Here is a 20,096-nt window from a genome sequence, read left to right as displayed (position 1 = left end):
TACAGTCAAATGGGATTGGGTTATCCGGCAGCGCTGACATATACTGTGGCCTATTTATTTCAAAGAGGGAGAAACAAACAAACAAATAAACGCCTCAGCAAAGAGAAATGAGAGCAGCATAACCTTTTCCAAAAGTTGGGAACAAAAACAGAACAATGGCAGGTTGGCGAATAGCCAAAGCAAAAAATAAAAAATAAATGCTTTGTTTAAAAAAAAACATACAAAAATTAAGCAGAAGCCCACGCATTTGGAATTCACAACCTACAGTACGTGCACATGGTGAGACTTGGTTTATATGACAAGACATTCTCTATGTGCTTTACTTATAGACCGAGCGGAGCCTATAGTTTTTAGTGTTCCACAGATTCACCTAGGCTACGCGAATAGAATAATAGAATAGAGTAATCTGATTAGAACAGATCTGCATTACAGTGCTGTGTATGAATAATGTGGCACCACAAAATGCAATGGGGAGAGCACAAAACCACACAACTGAACAACCACACAACATTCGTGGATCATCTTTAGGAACCTTTCTTTTGTATTCGGCGGATTGTTTTATAGAACTGTCTCGGCTTGAAGGTCTCATCTTGCATTATCCTCTAAAGTTCAATGGCAAGGGCAGCGAAGCGAGGTCTATTCAATAACATTGAGCTAATGCAGCTCGCCTTGAAACCATTCTAAACCTTCTCACAAATAGATTAATGGCAAAATGTCTCGCTTTTGATTTGCCCTCTGACAAATAGATCCTAGTCTTATCACACATATGAATGTCAGAATAAGACTAGGTGTGGTCTGTATATTCTTGCTGTATTGTACAGTTGATGCTTTTCCCTCCACTTATTCTGAACACGTGCATTTATTATTGTGCACTCTGCTTTCGATAATCCCACGTGATCTTCTCAAATGAACAGAAATGCTTAAATCAACATAAAAAAAAATTGTATATTTTTCTCACATGTATAATTTTCTCACGTTCTGTAAGGTGTCGTGATGCTGTCATCAAACGTGCTCCGAGAAAATCAACAAATAAAGCTGGATTACATTTCAGAGGTTGCAACCTCCTTTATCCAAATGCTTTGTTTGTCTGTGTGATGGAGGTTGCCCCTGGCTATCCGTAAATAAATAAAAAACAAGAGTAGTGCCATCTGGTTTTCTTAATAGGGAATTTGAAATGATTTATACTTTTACTTTTGACACGTATATTTAAAGTAATTACATTAACTTTTGATGCTTAAGTATATTTAAAACCAAATACTTTTCGACTTTTAAACAAGTATTATTTTACTGGGTGACTTTCACTTTTACTTGAGTCATTTTCTATTAAGGTATCTTTACTTTTACTCAAGTATGACACTTGGGTACTTTTTCCATCACTGGATGACTGGAGGCGAGGAGACGATGCTAGTGTCCTGGGATGACTCACAAACACAACTCTGGCCCGTTGAGAGCCCACAGTGGTAGAATACAACATCAACTCCCATTTGTGGATTGAAGAAGGACCCACATTTTGCCTTCATACCCCATAATCAGCAGGGGTAAATCCCATTTATCTGTAGAAAGAGTTGTGTTTAGTGAGTCTGCCAGATCAGGGGCAGTAGGGATGACCAGGGATGTTCTCTTGATAAGTGTGTGAATTAGACCATTTTCCTGTCCTGCTAAGCATTCAAAATGTAACGAGTACTTTTGGGTGCCAGGGAAAATGCATTGAATAAAAAGTACATCATTTTCTTTAGGAATGTAGTGAAGTAAAAGTAAAAGTTGTCAAAAATAAAAATAGTAAAGTACAGATACCCCCAAATACTACTTAAGTAGTACTTTCAAGTATTTTTACCTACATCCTTTACAGCACTTCAGTCGCCCTACTTGGCTAAGGCTGCATCCCAAATGGTACCCTATTCCCTATTTTGTGCAGTAATTTTGACCAGGACCTCTGGTAAAAATGTGTGCAGTAAATAGGGAATAGCGTGCCATTTGGGATGTAGTCAATGAAAATGGATGGAAATGGATGCCTTGCACCAGATAATGCAGCTAAAGTAAACTCTAAGGTCTGGAGACATGGTGGCAACCAAACTAGACCAGACTAGACCAGACTAGGCCAGACTCGACCAGACTAGGCCAGACTCGACCAGACTAGGCCAGACTAGACCAGACTAGACCAGACTAGGCCAGAGAAGAGAAGTGTTTCAAAACGATATCCTTTATAGTTATAACTGTGCTTTGTAACCTATTGATTTTGGTGTACCAGTACGTGTATGAACATCCATTGATTCGTCCATGGAGGGACAGCCATATAATGAGGTTTTCCTGTTTGCATTATGGTATATTAAAGTGTGCTGCAGGTCCATTAGGGTGTGTATGAGTGTGGTGGGATTCCATTCGGTATCAGATGCATTACCAAGATCGGAGGGATAGGGTTGCAAAATTCCAGTAATTTCCCCAAAATGACCAAGTTTTCCACTGTACCATACCTTGACAATGTCTTCGTTAGACGACTTGCACTCTACGAAGGACGAGACGTCGGTGACGACTCCACTCATTTCAATAGAGACAACTTTCACGGGAATGGCCACGGTTCGGCCGGTCAGTATCGCTGTGTTAATGATTTCGGTGTCCTGTAGAGTAGAGGGGGAACAAACATGAAACAGTGTTAGATAGTGTTCATCGCTATTATATTTCACTGGGTACTTCCAATATGTACTTTTCAAAAATAATGTCCAAAAGAGTTCCGCTGGAAGCCATTCTCAGTGATCGTTGGGTTTGATTTTCATCCATTTCATCACTCCAAGTACAGATGAAGGATCTTAACTTGAGCCAGTTTGCTTCAGCAGGAAATGTGAATTATTATGTGGATTATAATTGGCATTATAATACACATTTTTGTAGGGGTTGATACATTTTTCTTAAGGGTAAATCAGGTCTGAAATTTCAAAGTGGAAATTACGTACTTCAGAAGCATTTTTTAAATCTCAAATATACTACAAGTTGAACATTTCCTGTACTGTACAAAGGGAATATGTTTTTATGTTTTCCCCTCCGAGCTGCATTCTGCTCCAAATGACTCTAGAACAAAAAGGCAAGAAGTTCACGTTGACTATGTATGCTAAGAAATTTGAGTAAAGCGAAACATTCCTTCTTCATCAAGCGGATGCAAAAATTAAGGTGACAAAGGAAAGTATATTTGAATGCCCCAACAAAACATAACCTGTCCTAAAAAACTTTGTATCTGTCCTCACAATCTTGGTTACTGTTAATGAATTTGTGCACTAAGGCCTCAAACAACATGTTACTGTTAGTGAATCTGTGCACTAAGGCCTCAAACAACATGTTACTGTTAGTGAATTTGTGCACTAAGGCCTCAAACAACATGTTACTGTTAGTGAATCTGTGCACTAAGGCCTCAAACAACATGTTACTGTTAGTGAATCTGTGCACTAAGGCCTCAAACAAAATCTATGAAGTCTAGTGTTGCTAATAAATGTCTGAAATCTCATTGCTGGGGAATAAAAACTGACTTGAGAACTGATTATAAACAGGGCCAAGTCCGTCAGCAGATCTACACTTTTATCATGACTCCAGTGATATAGAAACAGCCAATTAAAATGCACACTGGTCCTTGAAATGGGCGACTGTTAATAAACTCATTATTTTGATGGAATGAATGTGAGCTATGCGGGGGTAAGGAGTTTGACTTTAATTTGTGTCCCTCGTGGCCCCCTAGAGAAAACCCAAATCATGTAAATGTTCCTTTGACTTCAATCAAAACACCACCATGCTCAAGTCTTGGAAGCAAAACAGTATTACTTAATGTGGTGTAATCAAAAAGAATGCAGCATATAAAAGAGTATTAATGTTGCTTCTGGAGGCATGTATGTTGATGAGCTCCTTTAATTTGTAGTCCCCTAAAGCTAGCAATCAAATAGGAGAGTTTACTTGGCATAATATAAGCATATGTTCACTGACAATGAGTGCAAATTGTATGTTGTGTGTGCCCTTCGAAAACCAATACATACTGAATGACTTATTGCTGTCCATAGCAGGTAATCTCACAATATAACTTCCAAACTATTTGAAACTAGAACAATTTAAAGTCTAGAAGAATTCACAATGGTCAGGTCCTGCCCAAATCAAATTAGCTGGTGCACTATTTGAATATTGATGCCATTTTACCTGTTGATACATTTGTTCATAATACAATATGCTTATTAAGTAATAGTACGGTGAGGAAAATGTGTTAACCTCTGAGTTTCTTGCTAAAGAATAGCCACTGCAGACCAATGACAGCCAACTAAGCACACACTGGTTAAATCAACGTTGATTCCACATAATTTCAATTAAATTAGGTTGAACCAACATGGAATAGACGTTGAATTGACATCTGTGCCCAGTGGGAGGTCCTCTGACATTGACAAATTATGGGACGGAGAAAAGAGCTCAACTCTTTTTCTTCTCAACAAACCGCAACTGCCACCTTATAGTAAAAAATCATCCCGTCCTCCCTCATGTTTCTCATTTTCACGTGCCAATGGTATTCTGTTGCCCAGCTAATATGCAACATTTAAATGGGGGGTCTGAGAATTTATGGTGGCGGTAAGTGGTAGCCACAGTGTCCGGAGTAATGAGTGAGAGCTTATCATGAACACAGTAGGGGGAGAGCTATCAATAACACGCAGGAAAGGATTTCAAAGTAATCAAACACTTTATAGCCTGCGAAACACCAAGCTTAACACTTTTTAACTCCATGCATTAAGACACACAGTAAGAAAAGGATCAGTTAGTGTAGACACAAGACACGACTACTCCAGGCCCAATAAACGGGACTGAGACAACTATCAGTCTAATACACTGCGGAAATGAAAACATCTATTATACTGCTCCTGTAACAACGACTAGTATTGTCGATTAATGACTACTAGTTTAGCTTCGACCATGTGAACAGTGTTGTTTTAGATTTAAACTGGAGAAATGAAAGAAGCAGGGTCCACTTTAATCCAAGTAACCAAATGACAAGCAGTGAGAGAATGAATGAAGCTTGACAGCCCCACAGTTGTTGAGTTTTGATGGAGGCTTTAAGACCGAGCCGATTAGCCAGCGAATCATATCAAAGCCAAACCTCTGCTGCTTTCTGCGCCACGGCTTCCACTTCCTACTCCTCATGGAAATGATTGAAACACCACGTCAGACGTGCAAAACCTGTGGCGTGTGTAGATGTGTGTGTGTGTGTTTGTGTGCGCGTGCCCTGTGACGCTCATGTTTTATTTATAATCTGTTCGCTACTGCGGCAGCATGAAGCAGTGGTGGGGCCAGCAACACAGTATCCCGCTATTCCCCTCCTCATCTCCCTCTCCACCTCTCCCATCCCTCGTTAATAAGAAGCCCCTGAGAGGGCTCTCTGACACGGGGCGGTAATTGCGCCAAGACTGTGGGGGCCAGGGGGACCTAGCTGGGGCCCTGACAGGACTAATGTGATGGAGTCTGATTTAACCACATCCTCCTGGAAGATGCTACTACTCTGCACTGTAAACTCACCCACCTCCTTCGTTCCTCCTCCCCCCTCCCTCGCTACTATCTCACCCCTCCCTCGCCTCCTCCTCCCCAGTTGTAGTGGCTCAGCTCTGGCTGGCAGTGAATCTGCTTAGCAAAGCTTTCACGTCTTGGGATTCGTTTTTTTTCCTCCTTCTACCCCCCCCCCCCATCCCTCTATCTCTCCCTCAAGCCTCCCTCCCTCATTTGTTCATGCTAGGGCTAAATCAGAGGGGATTCATTTTGTGCACATGGTTTGCCATGTTCTTGTCCCTCGTCTGTTTCATTTTTTTGTTACTCAAGATAAAATGCATCTTGTGTGTTTTTTTTCCCCAGATTGCCTCATCCTGCTGTCTCCCAAATCAGTGGCTGCAGAAAAAATACTGATCTGAGCCTTCTGGTTTCTATCAAGCTCTCAGAGGATGTGTGCAATGGTAGACACAACGTGCTGAGTGCATTATGTCTACCGCCTTGCTGCTACTGTTACTGTTACAATAATTAGACAGAGAGACCTGAGAATGTGTGGCATTAGATTCTGCCTTTGTCAAATGGCACCCTATTCCCTATATAGTGCATTACTTTTGACCAGAGTGCTATGGGACCAGGTCAAAAGTAGTACACTATGAAGGGAATAAGGTTACATTTGGGACGCACCCTCTCTACACTACAGTACATGAAGCAGAAACAGTGAAACAAAGCAGCTGATAATGAATGAAATGGCGCAGGTTGCCTCGGCTATTGCTATTTTTTGCTATTCCCCACGCGTTGGCCTTTCTATGACCCCGGCTCCTTTCAGCTGAACTCCTATCCTCATCGCTGCCTGACCCCTCTAACAAAGCCCTCGAAGCACACTGCCAAGTCCGGTGAACACACAGAGGTCATGTTCCTCTTCGCTTATTAACCTCTGTAGTTGAGTGTGTTAAAAAAGTGTCTTCAGTACCTGGGTGCTTGCTTCTTTGCAACTTGTGGCATTTTAGACCTATATAAATATAAGCGGGGCTGAGAGAACTAAGTGTCGTTATACATTTTACCCAAGCAGTTGAATTGTAATTTCCAAATAATGAAGTCTCTCCCCCCCTAAAACTTCTAGAGACTTTCCACAGGCTCCCTTCACCAAGTAAGGGGAGGTAAAACCACACAGGAGGCGACTTGACCCTTCAGTACTGGCTCTCTACCTTCCTATTACTTAATTAATGTCCCTTGTTTCCACAATTGTTTTTTACTGCCTACTACAGTAATTGCCCCTTTTCATGAGATAGGAGTGGAGACGCCAGACAGACTCTTAGCATGATGTGCAATTAGTTGGTGGCCTTGGTAGCCTTCTCTTAGCAGGTGAAATCATCATCGATCTAGTGAGAGAAAACCTCAAGTGTTGATAAGCATGGTTACAAATGACAATGGGGATCGAAGGTCCTTTGATGAAACTGGAGGCTAACCCTCTCTTACATGAGAGATTTGAATTGAATAGTTGTGGCAAATGTTACAATGGACAGATTCAACTGATATGAACATTATTATACACTGCTCAAAAGAATAAAGGGAACACTTAAACAACACAATGTAACTCCAAGTCAATCACACTTCTGTGAAATCAAACTGTCCACTTAGGAAGCAACACTGATTGACAATAKATTTCACATGCTGTTGTGCAAATGGAATAGACAAAAGGTGGAAATTATAGGCAATTAGCAAGACACCCCCAATAAAGGAATGGTTCTGCAGGTGGTGACCAAAGACCACTTCTCAGTTCCTATGCTTCCTGGCTGATGTTTTGGTCACTTTTGAATGCTGGCGTGCTTTCACTCTAGTGGTAGCATGAGACGGAGTCTACAACCCACACAAGTGGCTCAGGTAGTGCAGTTCATCCAGGATGGCAATCAATGCGAGCTGTGGCAAAAAGGTTTGCTGTGTCTGTCAGCGTAGGTCCAGAGCATGGAGGCGCTACCAGGAGACAGGCCAGTACATCAGGAGACGTGGAGGAGGCCGTAGGAGGGCAAACAACCCAGCAGCAGGACCGCTACCTCCGCCTTTGTGCAAGGAGGAGCACTACCAGAGCCTGCAAAATGACCTCCAGCAGGCCACAAATGTGCATGTGTCCTGCTCAAACGGTCAGAAACAGACTCCATGAGGTGGTATGAGGGGCCCGGCGTCCACAGGTGGGGTTGTGCTTACAGCCCAACACCGTGCAGGACGTTTGGCATTTGCAGAGAACCCAAGATTGGCAAATTCGCCACTGGCGCCCTGTGCTCTTCACAGATGAAAGTAGGTTCACACTGAGCACATGTGACAGACGTGACAGAGTCTGGAGACGCCGTGGAGAACGTTCTGCTGCCTGCAACATCCTCCAGCGACCGGTTTGGCGGTGGGTCAGTCATGGTGTGGGGTGGCATTTCTTTGTGGGCCGCCACAGCCCTCCCATGTGCTCGCCAGAGGTAGCCTGACTGCATTAGGTACCGAGATGAGATCCTCAGACCCCTTGTGAGACCATATGCTGACACATGCACATTTGTGGCCTGCTGGAGGTCATTTTGCAGGGCTCTGGTAGTGCTCCCTTGCACAAAGGCGGAGGTAGCGGTCCTGCTGCTGGGTTGTTGCCCTCCTACGGCCTCCTCCACGTCTCCTGATGTACTGACCTGTCTCCTGGTAGCGCCTCCATGCTCTGGACACTACGCTGACAGACACAGCAAACCTTTTGCCACAGCTCGCATTGATGTGCCATCCTGATGAGCTGCACTACCTGAGCCACTTGTGTGGGTTGTAGACTCCGTCTCATCTACACTTAGAGTGAAAGCACCGCCAGCATTCAAAAGTGACCAAAACATCAGCCAGGAAGCATAGGAACTGAGAAGTGGTCTGTGGTCACCACCTGCAGAACCATTCCTTTATTGGGGGTGTCTTGCTAATTGCCTATAATTTCCACCTTTTGTCTATTCCATTTGCACAACAGCATGTGAAATTTATTGTCAATCAGTGTTGCTTCCTAAGTGGACAGTTTGATTTCACAGAAGTGCGATTGACTTGGAGTTACATTGTGTTGTTTAAGTGTTCCCTTTATTTTTCTGAGCAGTGTAGCATACCATATGTGATGTCACAGGTTACTCACCATGGAGAGTGGGATGATAGCCTGAATGTCCTTCTGCACCACGGTCAACTCAGTCACCACCTTCTCCGAGTCCGGAGGTGGGTTCTGGCCCCGGTAGTCGATGTTCCAGTTGATCCTTCTGGTGACCGATTGGCTGGTGAAGTTCTCCATCTCAAAGTCCAGTTGCATCACCTCGATATTGGCCAGTTCATCCCTGTGGGGAATGGAATAATTGAGCAATTAAAGCGTAACACATCAATAACAGCAATATGTTACCAAAAACACAGTAGGATCCAGCACCAAATCCAGCATTTTATTCATTTACAAGGGGCTTAATGGGGGTCAGGGCTGCATTTGATCATTAAATATGCTAATGAGTAGACGATCGGCACAAGCAGCTGTTCTGTCATGTATTAGGCATTATGTATTGGAACAGTCAGCAAATGAAACAATCAGGCTGCTGCTTGTGCACATCTGTTGTTTTGGAATAACCAATGAGGTCCAGAAATGTGCCATTCCTATCTGCTTTTAGGAGCTACCTGAAAAGGGCATGAGATCCCTACACACATGCGTAAGCATGTATTTCAGAGAGTTTTAGATTTTTTGGGGTGTTTATCAAGAGAGATTAACATGAACAGACGATAGGGAGGCAGGTATCCTAGCGATTAGAGTGCTGGTTCGCATACCTGAGCCGACAAGGTGAAAAATCTTTCCATTTATCCTTGAGCATGGCACATGACGCTAGTCTGCTCCAGGGGTACCGTACTACTATTGCTGACCCTGTAAAACAATACATTTCACCACACCACACCAGTGTGTGACAAAACCTAAATTTATTTTTATTTGAAAATTGCAGTGCACCGACATCGTTCTAAAAATGTATAAATGAAGGAGGCATGTGAAGCCTTCACCAACGTCAGCCTCAGGTGATTCATCACCTAAATGAATGTGACTGAACTCTGGAAACTCCAAAAGTGAGTTGAACTTCTTACAAGGTGACCAACGAGTCTTTGATAAGCTAAGGTTTATAAAGACTTCACGGTCGAAACGTGACAGCTTTTTAGAAAAGAGCACCATGACATAGATTCATAACCATTTGAGAAAAAACTGAATGCCCCCCCCCCCCCGCCTGTAATCAATGGGGCTGTCCTGACCAGCTGTCCTACATTTTTGAAGCATTGTCGGACTTGTCGTTACAATTTCTGATGCTTGTGCTACGCGATCTGTCATGTCAATGGGCCGCACAACTACAATCACACCCCTATTGTAATGTCATTGGCTCGTTGCTTTTCATTCTGACGGGTCCAGTGTAGTGAAACAGCTTATTTTTTCCTTCAAACGCTCGCACGTGGCTAGTTAGAAATATTATGGTTGTGGTCCTTTCTTGGGTGTTGTCTTTTCACTTTTTTGCATCTATTTACCTATCCAGCTAGCCAAGCAACTCATTCCCACATCAACCTTTGGTAGAAGCAGTATACTATATTTATGATCAATATGTCTGTTTCCCACACGGACAAGCAGCCTACAGTAGATTTTCAATGTGATCATTTAGTACAATACTTCAGGGTTTCCCAAACTCGGTTCTGGGGCGTCTTCCGGGATGCACATTTTGGTTTTTGCCCTAGCACTACACAGCTGAGTCAAATAACCAACTCATCATCAAGCACTGATTATTTGGGAAACCCTGCAATGCATCATCTGTACAAGATGTTACAACTGTCTCAATGGATTTCAATGATCAAGCAATGAAACAGCGAAACCGGTTCATTACATTTCTATGGGCATGGTAAGCTTTTCATTACATTTCCATGATCATTACCATAGCCCATAAATATGTGCATAAGTACCAGACAGTTATGACTAGCTCACATGCAGTAGAGTGGTCAAACATACGATGTGAACAACCCCTCCTACCATTTCAAACATCCATTACTTTAACCACATGAACAGTAGACATGTGTACTCGCACATGTTAGTTTTACCTAGGCAAAGATGAACTTTCACACCGTTTCATTCCTCGCATTGTATATGTACTAAAACATTTAACCTCTTCTACTTATAAAGGACTTATCTTCTTCTAAGATGGTGTAAAATTATTGAATCAATTGTGGAATGAAGTACCAGCAGACCAACATACTATATGTTTTATATACCACCATTACTGTTGCTCCGAGCTGTGAAACCATCACATCTGAAAGACACATTCCGCATTGCACTTCGAAATGGGTTTCAGCAGTGTAGGCCTACAGTAGGTTCCCGGTTTACAAGACCATTTCAGCCACACTTGACCTGGATCTGAAATGAACCATGCTGCTATCTCCCCTCGGCAGAGAGAAAAGAAGTCTGCCATTCAAAGGGAAAATGCCAATGTCGTAACGAAGACTGGGAGCCGAGTCCCTATCTCCAGTACTGCACTCACAAAGGGCCTTACTGGAAACGGCATGATGAGAGCTGACAGCCTAAATGACTTCTGACTGTTTCTCTCAACATCACTCATGGAATATTCCTACTTATTTATCTATGACACTCCTCACAAAGCAGGAAGCTTGCCCAGACCCTCAACAACTAGCACTCAGAAAACCAGACACCCAAATCGCTCATGTGCTGAATAAGAGTTACACAGGGGTGGAAATGCTGCCAAGGCAGAAGCTACTCTTCCTGGGGTCCAGCAAAAATGTATGCAGTTATATACAATTACAAAACCATTACATTACATTTCACAACAGATTTCACAACACATTAAGTGTGTGACCGCAGTGCGACCACAATGGAGAAGGTGAAAAGCTTCAAGTTCCTCGACATACACATCCCTGACAATCTGAAATGGTCCACCCACACAGACAGTGTGGTGAAGAAAACGCTGTAGAAAAGGCTGAAGAAATTCGGCTTGGCCCCTAAGACCCTCAAAAACGTTTACAGATACAGATTAAGAGCATCCTGTCGGGCTGTATCACAGCCTGTTACGGCAACTGCACCGCCGCAACCACATAGCTCTCCAGTGGGTGGTGCAGTCTGCCCAACGCATCACCCGGTGCACACTGCTTGCCCTCCAGGACACCTACAGCACCCGATGTCACAGGAAGGCCGCCAAAAAGATCATCAGGGACATCAGACAGGTGGTTAGAGCGTTGGACTAGTTAACCGTAAGGTTGCAAGATTGAATCCCTGAGCTGACAAGGTAAAAATCTGTCGTTCTGCCCCTGAACAAGGCAGTTAACCCACCGTTCCTAGGCCGTCATTGAAAATAAGAATGTGTTCTTAATTAATAACCTCTTGACACTACAGGGGGTGCTGTTTCAACTTGGACATTTATCGTTCCCAAATTAAACTGCCTCGTACTCAATTCTTGCTCGTACAATATGCATATTATTATTACTATTGGATAGAAAACAATCTCTAGTTTCTAAAACCGTTTGAATTATGTCTGTGGGTGAACCAGAACTCTTTCTGCAGCGAAATTCATGACAGGAACTGCGAAGGTCTGAAAACGAGGCTCTGTTCTTAGATCAGTTTAAAGCTCTGTATGTATCCTATGGGTCGACATGAACTGCACCCGCCTTCCCCTAGATGTCAGTAATCAATGAGAAGTGGAATGGAGTGTCTACGTAGTTCTCAGAGCTTATAAAAGGCCAAGGAACGAAGGGAGCTCTCTTTTCGTCGTTCGTCATTGCGCAAAGCAAGAACTCAGGATGGCATTTTGAAACGCTCAGTTATCGGCCTTAGCTATATCCGTCTGTAATTTAATTCGATATAGGTGTTAGAAACATCATAACGAAGTTATTTTAAACCGAGTTATATCAGTTTATGCGAGTATATTGCTATTTTCGGAATTTCCTTAGTATTGCGCTTTGAACATTTGGGCATGTTGTGGCCACATAGCTAATGTTAGCTGCTAATTCCGAAGTTGAAGACGACGTTTTACAACCAAGCAACGATTCTTTTGGACAAAGGACDACTTGCCCAAGATTCTGATGGAAGCTCGTCCAAAAGTAAGAGCTATTTATGATGTTATTCCGTATTTATGTGGAAAAATGTAAACGCATTTGTCCGCCATTATTGCGGCACTAGTCTGGCTGTAACGCACACTGTATGTCTAGTAACGTTAATTTTAAAAATCTAACTCAGCGGTTGCATTAATAACTAATGCATCTTTCATTTGCTGTCCAACCTGTATTTTTTTGTCAAGTTTACGATTATTTATTGATTAGATTAGGTGCCTTTCCAAGATGGCGCCGGCCAGAATGCATGACCTGTTGCCACTGATCACATTGTATAACCACGATTTGTGCTGCTAAATATGCACATTTTCGAACAAAACCTATATGCATTGTGTAATATGATGTTACAGGACTGTCATCTGATGAAGTATATCAAGGTTAGTCCAATTATATATCTTTTGCTGGATTGTTACGATCGCTAACCTTTGCTGCTGGTAAATGCGGTTGTGTTTCTGGCTATTGTGGTACGCTAATATAATGCTATATTGCTGTCTCTTATACACATCTAGATGTGTATAAGAGACAGGTTAATATTGCCTGCTAACATGAATTTCTCTGTGTCACTTCTCTTGCAACAGAGTCAGGGTATATGCAGCAGTTTGGGCCGCCTGGCTCGTTGTGAACCTGTCTCTTATACACATCTAGATGTGTATAAGAGACAGATAAGAATGTGTTCTTAACTGAGTTGCCTAGTTAAATAAATATTAAATAAAGGTGTAAAAAAATAAATATATATATTTTTTTTAATTGGCCAAATCGGTGTCCAAAAACAGATTTCCGATTGTTATGAAAACTTGAAATCGGCCCTAATTAATCGGCCATTCCGATTAATCGGTCTACCTCTATTACAGGGTATGTTGAGTGGTGCTGTCTCGGGTAGTTGATGTCCCTGATGATCTTTTTGGCGGCCTTCCTGTGACATCGGGTGCTGTAGGTGTCCTGGAGGGCAAGCAGTGTGCACCGGGTGAACCTTGTCAGCTCGGGGATTCAATCTTGCAACCTTACGGTTAACTAGTCCAACGCTCTAACCACCTGTCTCTCATTGCACTCCACGAGGAGCCTGCCTGTTACGCGAATGCAGTAAGAAGCCAAGGTAAGTTGCTAGCTAGCATTAAACTTATCTTATAATAAACAATCAATCAATCAATCATAATCACTAGTTAACTACACGGTTGATGATATTACTAGTTTATCTAGCGTGTCCTGCGTTGCATATAATCGATGCGGTGCACATTTGCGAAAAAGGACTGTCGTTGCTCCAACGTGTACCTAACCATAAACATCAATGCCTTTCTTAAAATCAATACACAAGTATATATTTTTAAACCTGCATATTTAGTTAATATTGCCTGCTAACATGAATTTCTCTGTGTCACTTCTCTTGCAACAGAGTCAGGGTATATGCAGCAGTTTGGGCCGCCTGGCTCGTTGTGAACTGTGTGAAGACTATTTCTTCCTAACACAGACAGCCAACTTCGCCAAACGGGGGATGATTTAACAAAAGCACATTTGCGAAAAAAGCGCAATCGTTGCACGACTGTACCTAACCATAAACATCAATGCCTTTCTTAAAATCAATACACAGAATAATATATTTTTAAACCTGCATATTTAGGTAAAAGAAATCCAGGTTAGCAGGCAATATTAACCAGGTGAAATTGTGTCACTTCTCTTGCGTTCATTGCACGCAGAGTCAGGGTATATGCAACAGTTTGGGCAGCCTGGCTCGTTGCAAACTAATTTGCCAGAATTTTACGTAATTATGATATAACATTGAAGGTTGTGCAATGTAACAGGAATATTCAGACTTATGGATGCCATCCGTTAGATATAATACGGAACGGTTCCGTATTTCACTGAAAGAATAAACGTTTTGTTTTCGAGATGATAGTTTCCGGATTCGACCATATTAATGACCTAAAGGCTCGTATTTCTGTGTGTTATTATGTTATAATTAAGTCTATATTTTATGATCTATGATTTGATAGAGCAGTCTGACTGAGCGATGGTAGGCACCAGCACGCTCGTAAGCATTCATTCAAACAGCAATTTTGTGCGTTTTGCCAGCAGCTCTGTTTATGACTTCAAGCCTATCAACTCCCGAGATTAGGCTGGTGTAACCGATGTGAAATGGCTAGCTAGTTAGCGGGGTGCGCGCTAATAGCGTTTCAAACGTCACTCGCTCTGAGACTTGGAGTAGTTGTTCCCCTTGCTCTGCATGGGTAACGCTGCTTCGAGGGTGGCTGTTGTTGATGTGTTCCTGGTTCGAGCCCAGGTAGGAGCGAGGAGAGGGACAGAAGAAATACTGTTACACTGGCAATACTAAAGTGCCTATAAGAACATCCAATAGTCAAAGGTTAATGAAATACAAATCGTATAGAGAGAAATAGTCCTATAATTCCTAGAATAACTACAACCTAAAACTTCTTACCTGGGAATATTGAAGACTCATGTTAAAAGGAACCACCAGCTTTCATATGTTCTCATGTTCTGAGCTGTAACGGCTGTCGTAGTCGTTCTCCTCCTCAGACGAGGAGGAGCATGGATCGGACCAAGATGCGGATTGGTAAGAGTTCATTATTTCTAAACATCAACAAGACACTACAAAATACAAAACAACAAACGTGACTAACCGAAACAGTCCTGTGTGGCCCAAACACTGACACAGGAACAAACACCCACAAAATCCCAACCAAAACAAGCCTCCTATATATGATTCTCAATCAGGGACAACGATTACCAGCTGCCTCTGATTGAGAACCATATTAGGCTGGACACAGAAACAGACAAACTAGACACACAACATAGAATTCCCACCCAGCTCACGTCCTGACAACACTAAACAAGCACAACACATAGGAACTCTGGTCAGGACGTTACAGTACCCCCCTCCTGAGGTGCGGACTCCGAACGCACCCCTAAAACTCAAGAGGAGGGTTGGGTGGGCATCTGTCCGCGGTGGCGGGGCTCCGGCGGTGGACGAGGACACCACTCCACCACTGTCTTTTGTCCCTCCTTAGCGTCCTTTGAGTGGCGACCCTCGCCACGACCTAGGCCTAAGAATCCTCCCCAAGGTCCCCACATGATTTAGGAGGTAGCTCAGGACAGAGAGGTAGCTCAGGACAGAGAGGTAGCTCAGGACAGAGGGCAACTCCGGACTAATGGCAGCTCCGGACTGAGTGGCAGCTCCGGACTGAGTGGCAGCTCCGGACTGAGTGGCAGCTCGGACTGAGTGGCAGCTCGGACTGAGTGGCAGCTCATGACTGTAGGGCAGCTCATGACTGTAGGGCAAGCTTCATGACTGTAGGCAGCTCATGACTGTAGGGGCAGCTCATGACTGTAGGGCAGCTCATGACTGTAGGGCAGCTATGACTGTAGGGCGCTCATGACTGTAGGGCAGCTCATGACTGTAGGGAGCAGCTCATGACTGTCTGGCGGCTCTGGCAGCTCCTGACTGTCTGGCGGCTCTGGCAGCTCCTGACTGGCTGGCGGCTCTGGCAGCTCCTGACTGGCTGGCGGCTCTGGCGGCTCCTGACTGGCTCGGCTCTGGCGGCTCCTGACTGGCTGGCGCTCTGGCGGCTCCTGACTGACGGACGGCTCTAATGGCTCGGGACAGACGGGCGGCTCTAATGGCTCGTGGCAGACGGATGGCTCAGATGGCGCTGGGCAGATCGGATGGCTCAGACGGCGCTGGGCAGAGGATGGCTCAGACGGCGCTGGGCAGACGGATGGCTCAGACGGCGCTGGGCAGACGGATGGCTCAGACGGCGCTGGGCAGACGGATGGCTCAGACGGCGCTGGGCAGACGGATGGCTCAGACGGCGCTGGGCAGACGGATGGCTCAGACGGCCTGGGCAGACGAGCAGTGCAGGCAGCTCAGACGGCGCTGAGCAGACGAGCAGTGCAGGCAGCGTTGGGCAGGCAGCCAGTTCAGACCACGCTGGGAAGGCAGGCAGTTCAGACTCAGGCTGTGCTGAGCAGGCAAGCAGCGCAGGCGGGTTGGGCAGACGGCCGACTCTGACCTGCTGAGGCGCACAGTAGGCCTGGTGCGTGGTGCCGGAACTGGTGGTACCGGACTGGAGGCACGCACCTCAAGGCTAGTGCGGGGAGCAGGAACAGGGCACACTGGATTCTCCAGGGCACTATAGGCTGGTGCGTGGTACCGGAACTGGTGTACCGGGCTGAGGGCACGAACCTCAGGGCGAGTGCGGGGAGAAGGAACAGTGCGTACAGGGCTCTGGAGACGCACAGGAAGCCTGGTGCGTGTGTCGGCACTGATGGTACTGGGCTGGGGTGGGAAGGTGGCGCGGATATACCGGACCGTGAAGGAGGACACGCGCTCTTGAGCACCGAGCCTCCCCAACCCTACCAGGTTGAATGGTCCCCGTAGCCCTGCAGTGCGGCGAGGTGGAATAGCCCGCACTGGGCTATGCAGGCGAACCGGGGACACCACTGTAAGGCTGGTGCCATGTACGCCGGCCCGAGGAGACGTACTGGAGGCAGATATGTTGGGCCGGCTTCATGGCACCCGGCTCGATGCCCAACCTAGCCTCCCAGTCGGCAGGTGGAATAGCCCGCACTGGGCTAAGCCCGCGTACTGGGACACCGTGCGCTTTACCGCATAACACGGTGTCTGACCAGTACGACGCCCTCTCAACTCCGCCGGGTAAGCCCGGGGAGTTGGCTCGGTTCCAACCCGGCTTCGCCACACTCCCCTTTAGCTCCACCCCAATACATTTTTGGTGAGCTCTCGGGCTTCCAGCCGCTCTGCCTTGCCTTCGCCTCATAAAACCTCCTCTCCGCTTTCGCTGCCTCCAGGCTCCGTTTGGGGCGGCGACACTCACTGCTCTGCCCAGGGTCCTTTCCCGTCTAGGATCTCCTCCCAAGTCCTTCCTCTTTTCCCCATTGCGGTTGTTCTTGCCGTCTTCTCCAATCCGCTTGGTCCTGTTTTGGTGGTGTTTTCTGTAACGGCTGTCGTAGTCGTTCTTCCCTCCTCAGACGAGGAGGAGCATGGATCGGACCAAGATGCGGATTGGTAAGAGTTCATTATTTAATGAACATCAACAAGACACTACAAAATACAAAACACAAACGTGACTAACCGAAACAGTCCTGTGTGGCCAAACATGACACAGGAACACACCCCAAAATCCCAACACACAAGCCTCCTATATATGATTCTCAATCAGGGACAACGATTACCTGCTCTGCTGATTGAGAACCATATTAGGCTTGGACACAGAAACAGACAAATAGACACACAACATAGAGATTCCCACCCAGCTCACGTCCTGACCAACACTAAACAAGCAAAACACATAGAAATCTGGTCAGGACGTTACATGAGCAAGGAACTTAAACGTTAGCTTCTTACATGCACATATTGCACTTTTACTTTCTTCTCCAACACTTTGTTTTTGCATATTTAAAGCCAACTTGAACATGTTTCATTATTTATTTGAGGCTAAATTGATTTTATTGATGTATTATATTAAGTTAAAATAAGTGTTCATTCAGTATTGTTGTAATTGTCATTATTACCAAAATTATTACAAAATTAATCGGTATCGGCTTTTTTTGGTCCTCCAATAATCGGTATCGGTGTTGAAAAATCATAATCGGTCGACCTCTACCCTGTAAGTCTTCTGACGTCAAGTATAGCACACCCAAATAACTCTCTGCAGCTGCCACCACCACCTTAATTTTCTGCGACTTACGATCGGTCCACCCTTGCAGTACATGTGATAACCATTGCTATAAATGCTAAAAATCCAATGTTACTGAAACATAAATCACTTGTTGGTTGATATCTCTGTACTGATAGAGATCTACTATTCACACCACTCCTCTCAGGATCCATCCCCCTTGACCCATCTTCCTCTACTTTCTTCACTGCCTCAGCATATGACAACTTCTGCATTACTCTAACCCTGGAAGCCTCAACCTGCCTCTCTCGCACGGGACATTTCTGATCCCCAGCCCCATGGGCACCACTACAATTAACACATACTGCTTCTTTCTCCAATGCTACACATTCCTTTGTCTCATGCCCTTCTGCACACTTCTCACACCTAGGAACCTCCCTCCTGCACACTGCTGCCACATGCCCATAAGCTTGACAGCCACAACCTGTTCACCCCGCTATCATCCAGAAGGCGAAGTCAGTACAGGTGCATCAAAGCTGGGACCGAGAGACTGAAAAAAAGCTCCTATCTCAAGGCCATCAGACTGTTAAATAGCCATTGCTAGCCGGATACCACTTGGTTACTCAACCCTGCACCGTAGAGGCTGCTGCCCTATGTACAGTTGAAGTCGGAAGTTTACATACACCTTAGCCAAATACATTTAAACTCAGTTTTTCACAATTCCTGACATTTAATCCTAGTAAAAATTCTCTGTCTTAGGTCAGTTAGGATCACCACTTTTATTTTATGGAATCACTGGCGACTTTAATAATGTTTACATAATGTTTACATACTGTTTACATACTGTTTTATTCATTTCATATGTATATAGTGTATTCTATTGTATTTTAGTCAATGCCACTGACATTGCTCGTCCTAATATTTATATATTTCTTAATTCCATTCTTTTACTTTTAGATCTGTTTGTATTGTTATGCATTGTTAGATACTACTGCACTGTTGAATCTAGGAACACAAACATTTCGCTACATCCACAATAACATCTGCTAAATATGTGAATGTCACCAATAAAATTTGATTTGATTTAATAGACATAAAAAAAAAATCCACCTCTTCCACACTCACTTTTAGGAAATTAAAATTACAATGCTTGTCTTTCTTAATTTGGTCAGTCATGCATGGAGTGTAGGTTCAGAATGTTGTTGTTGGCATGTCATGCCTAAGTGTGCTAATCTTGCCAATACAAAAATAATTAAAGTAGTTTTGTGATGAATGAGCCACCTGATTCAATGAATGATGGAGCAGAGTTTGCCTTTTTTGCACAAATTTTTAGTATATGAATGTTATCTACGACAATGTCATAGAACGATAGGAAGCAGCCTTGTAATGTCCTGTACTCGTGCTCTAGAATAGCACAGGGTTTTTGCCCCAGGAATCAAGATGTTTCTCACCATAGAGCTGCCGATGATGACAGCTGGTTTAGAAGACCCCACGAGAGACCGATGGGAGGCCCGATGGTCCCCACCTATCTTTCAACAATTACACTTCACCCCATGCACCAGGAATATTCAGCTACCAAACCTGGGTTTAAATTGTTCAAATAGCCTATAGTTCCGAAGCTTTCCATTTCTTCCGGTAAGAGTTTGCACAGATATAACATATACCTAGAGATTAGCCTTAGAAGAAGTGAATGAGATGTGCCAGGGAAAATAAATGATTGCCGTAAAGCTTTCTAGTCAGAGAGAATGCCTCTCCACAATTGTTCCTTTGAATCAATAGTTACAATTATAAGTTAAGAGCAACATCCGTGAGAGAATGCCAACTCGACCCAGTTAATTGCTTTATCAG

General features: G+C 44.3%; 1 protein-coding gene across 3 annotated transcripts in view; it reads right to left on the bottom strand.

Annotated features, from left to right (window-relative positions):
- Positions 1 to 20,096, bottom strand: part of tmem132e (transmembrane protein 132E) — a 350,212-nt gene that overhangs the window by 27,264 nt on the left and 302,852 nt on the right. For 2 of the 3 annotated variants that reach the window (XM_023967881.2, XM_023967879.2), the window contains exons 4-5: positions 8,627 to 8,819; positions 2,472 to 2,615 (exon numbers count right to left, since the gene is read on the bottom strand). In XM_023967881.2, the coding sequence (XP_023823649.1) occupies positions 2,472 to 2,615; positions 8,627 to 8,819 (337 nt within the window). The remainder of the gene's footprint in view (positions 1 to 2,471; positions 2,616 to 8,626; positions 8,820 to 20,096) is intronic. The other variant, XM_023967880.2, reaches the window with a different exon arrangement.

Source organism: Salvelinus sp. IW2-2015, linkage group LG23 (genome assembly GCF_002910315.2).
Source record: "Salvelinus sp. IW2-2015 linkage group LG23, ASM291031v2, whole genome shotgun sequence".
NCBI lineage: Eukaryota > Metazoa > Chordata > Actinopteri > Salmoniformes > Salmonidae > Salvelinus > Salvelinus sp. IW2-2015.
The sequence above is the reverse complement of the archived record's forward strand: the minus strand, read 5'-3'. Positions and strand labels throughout refer to the sequence as shown.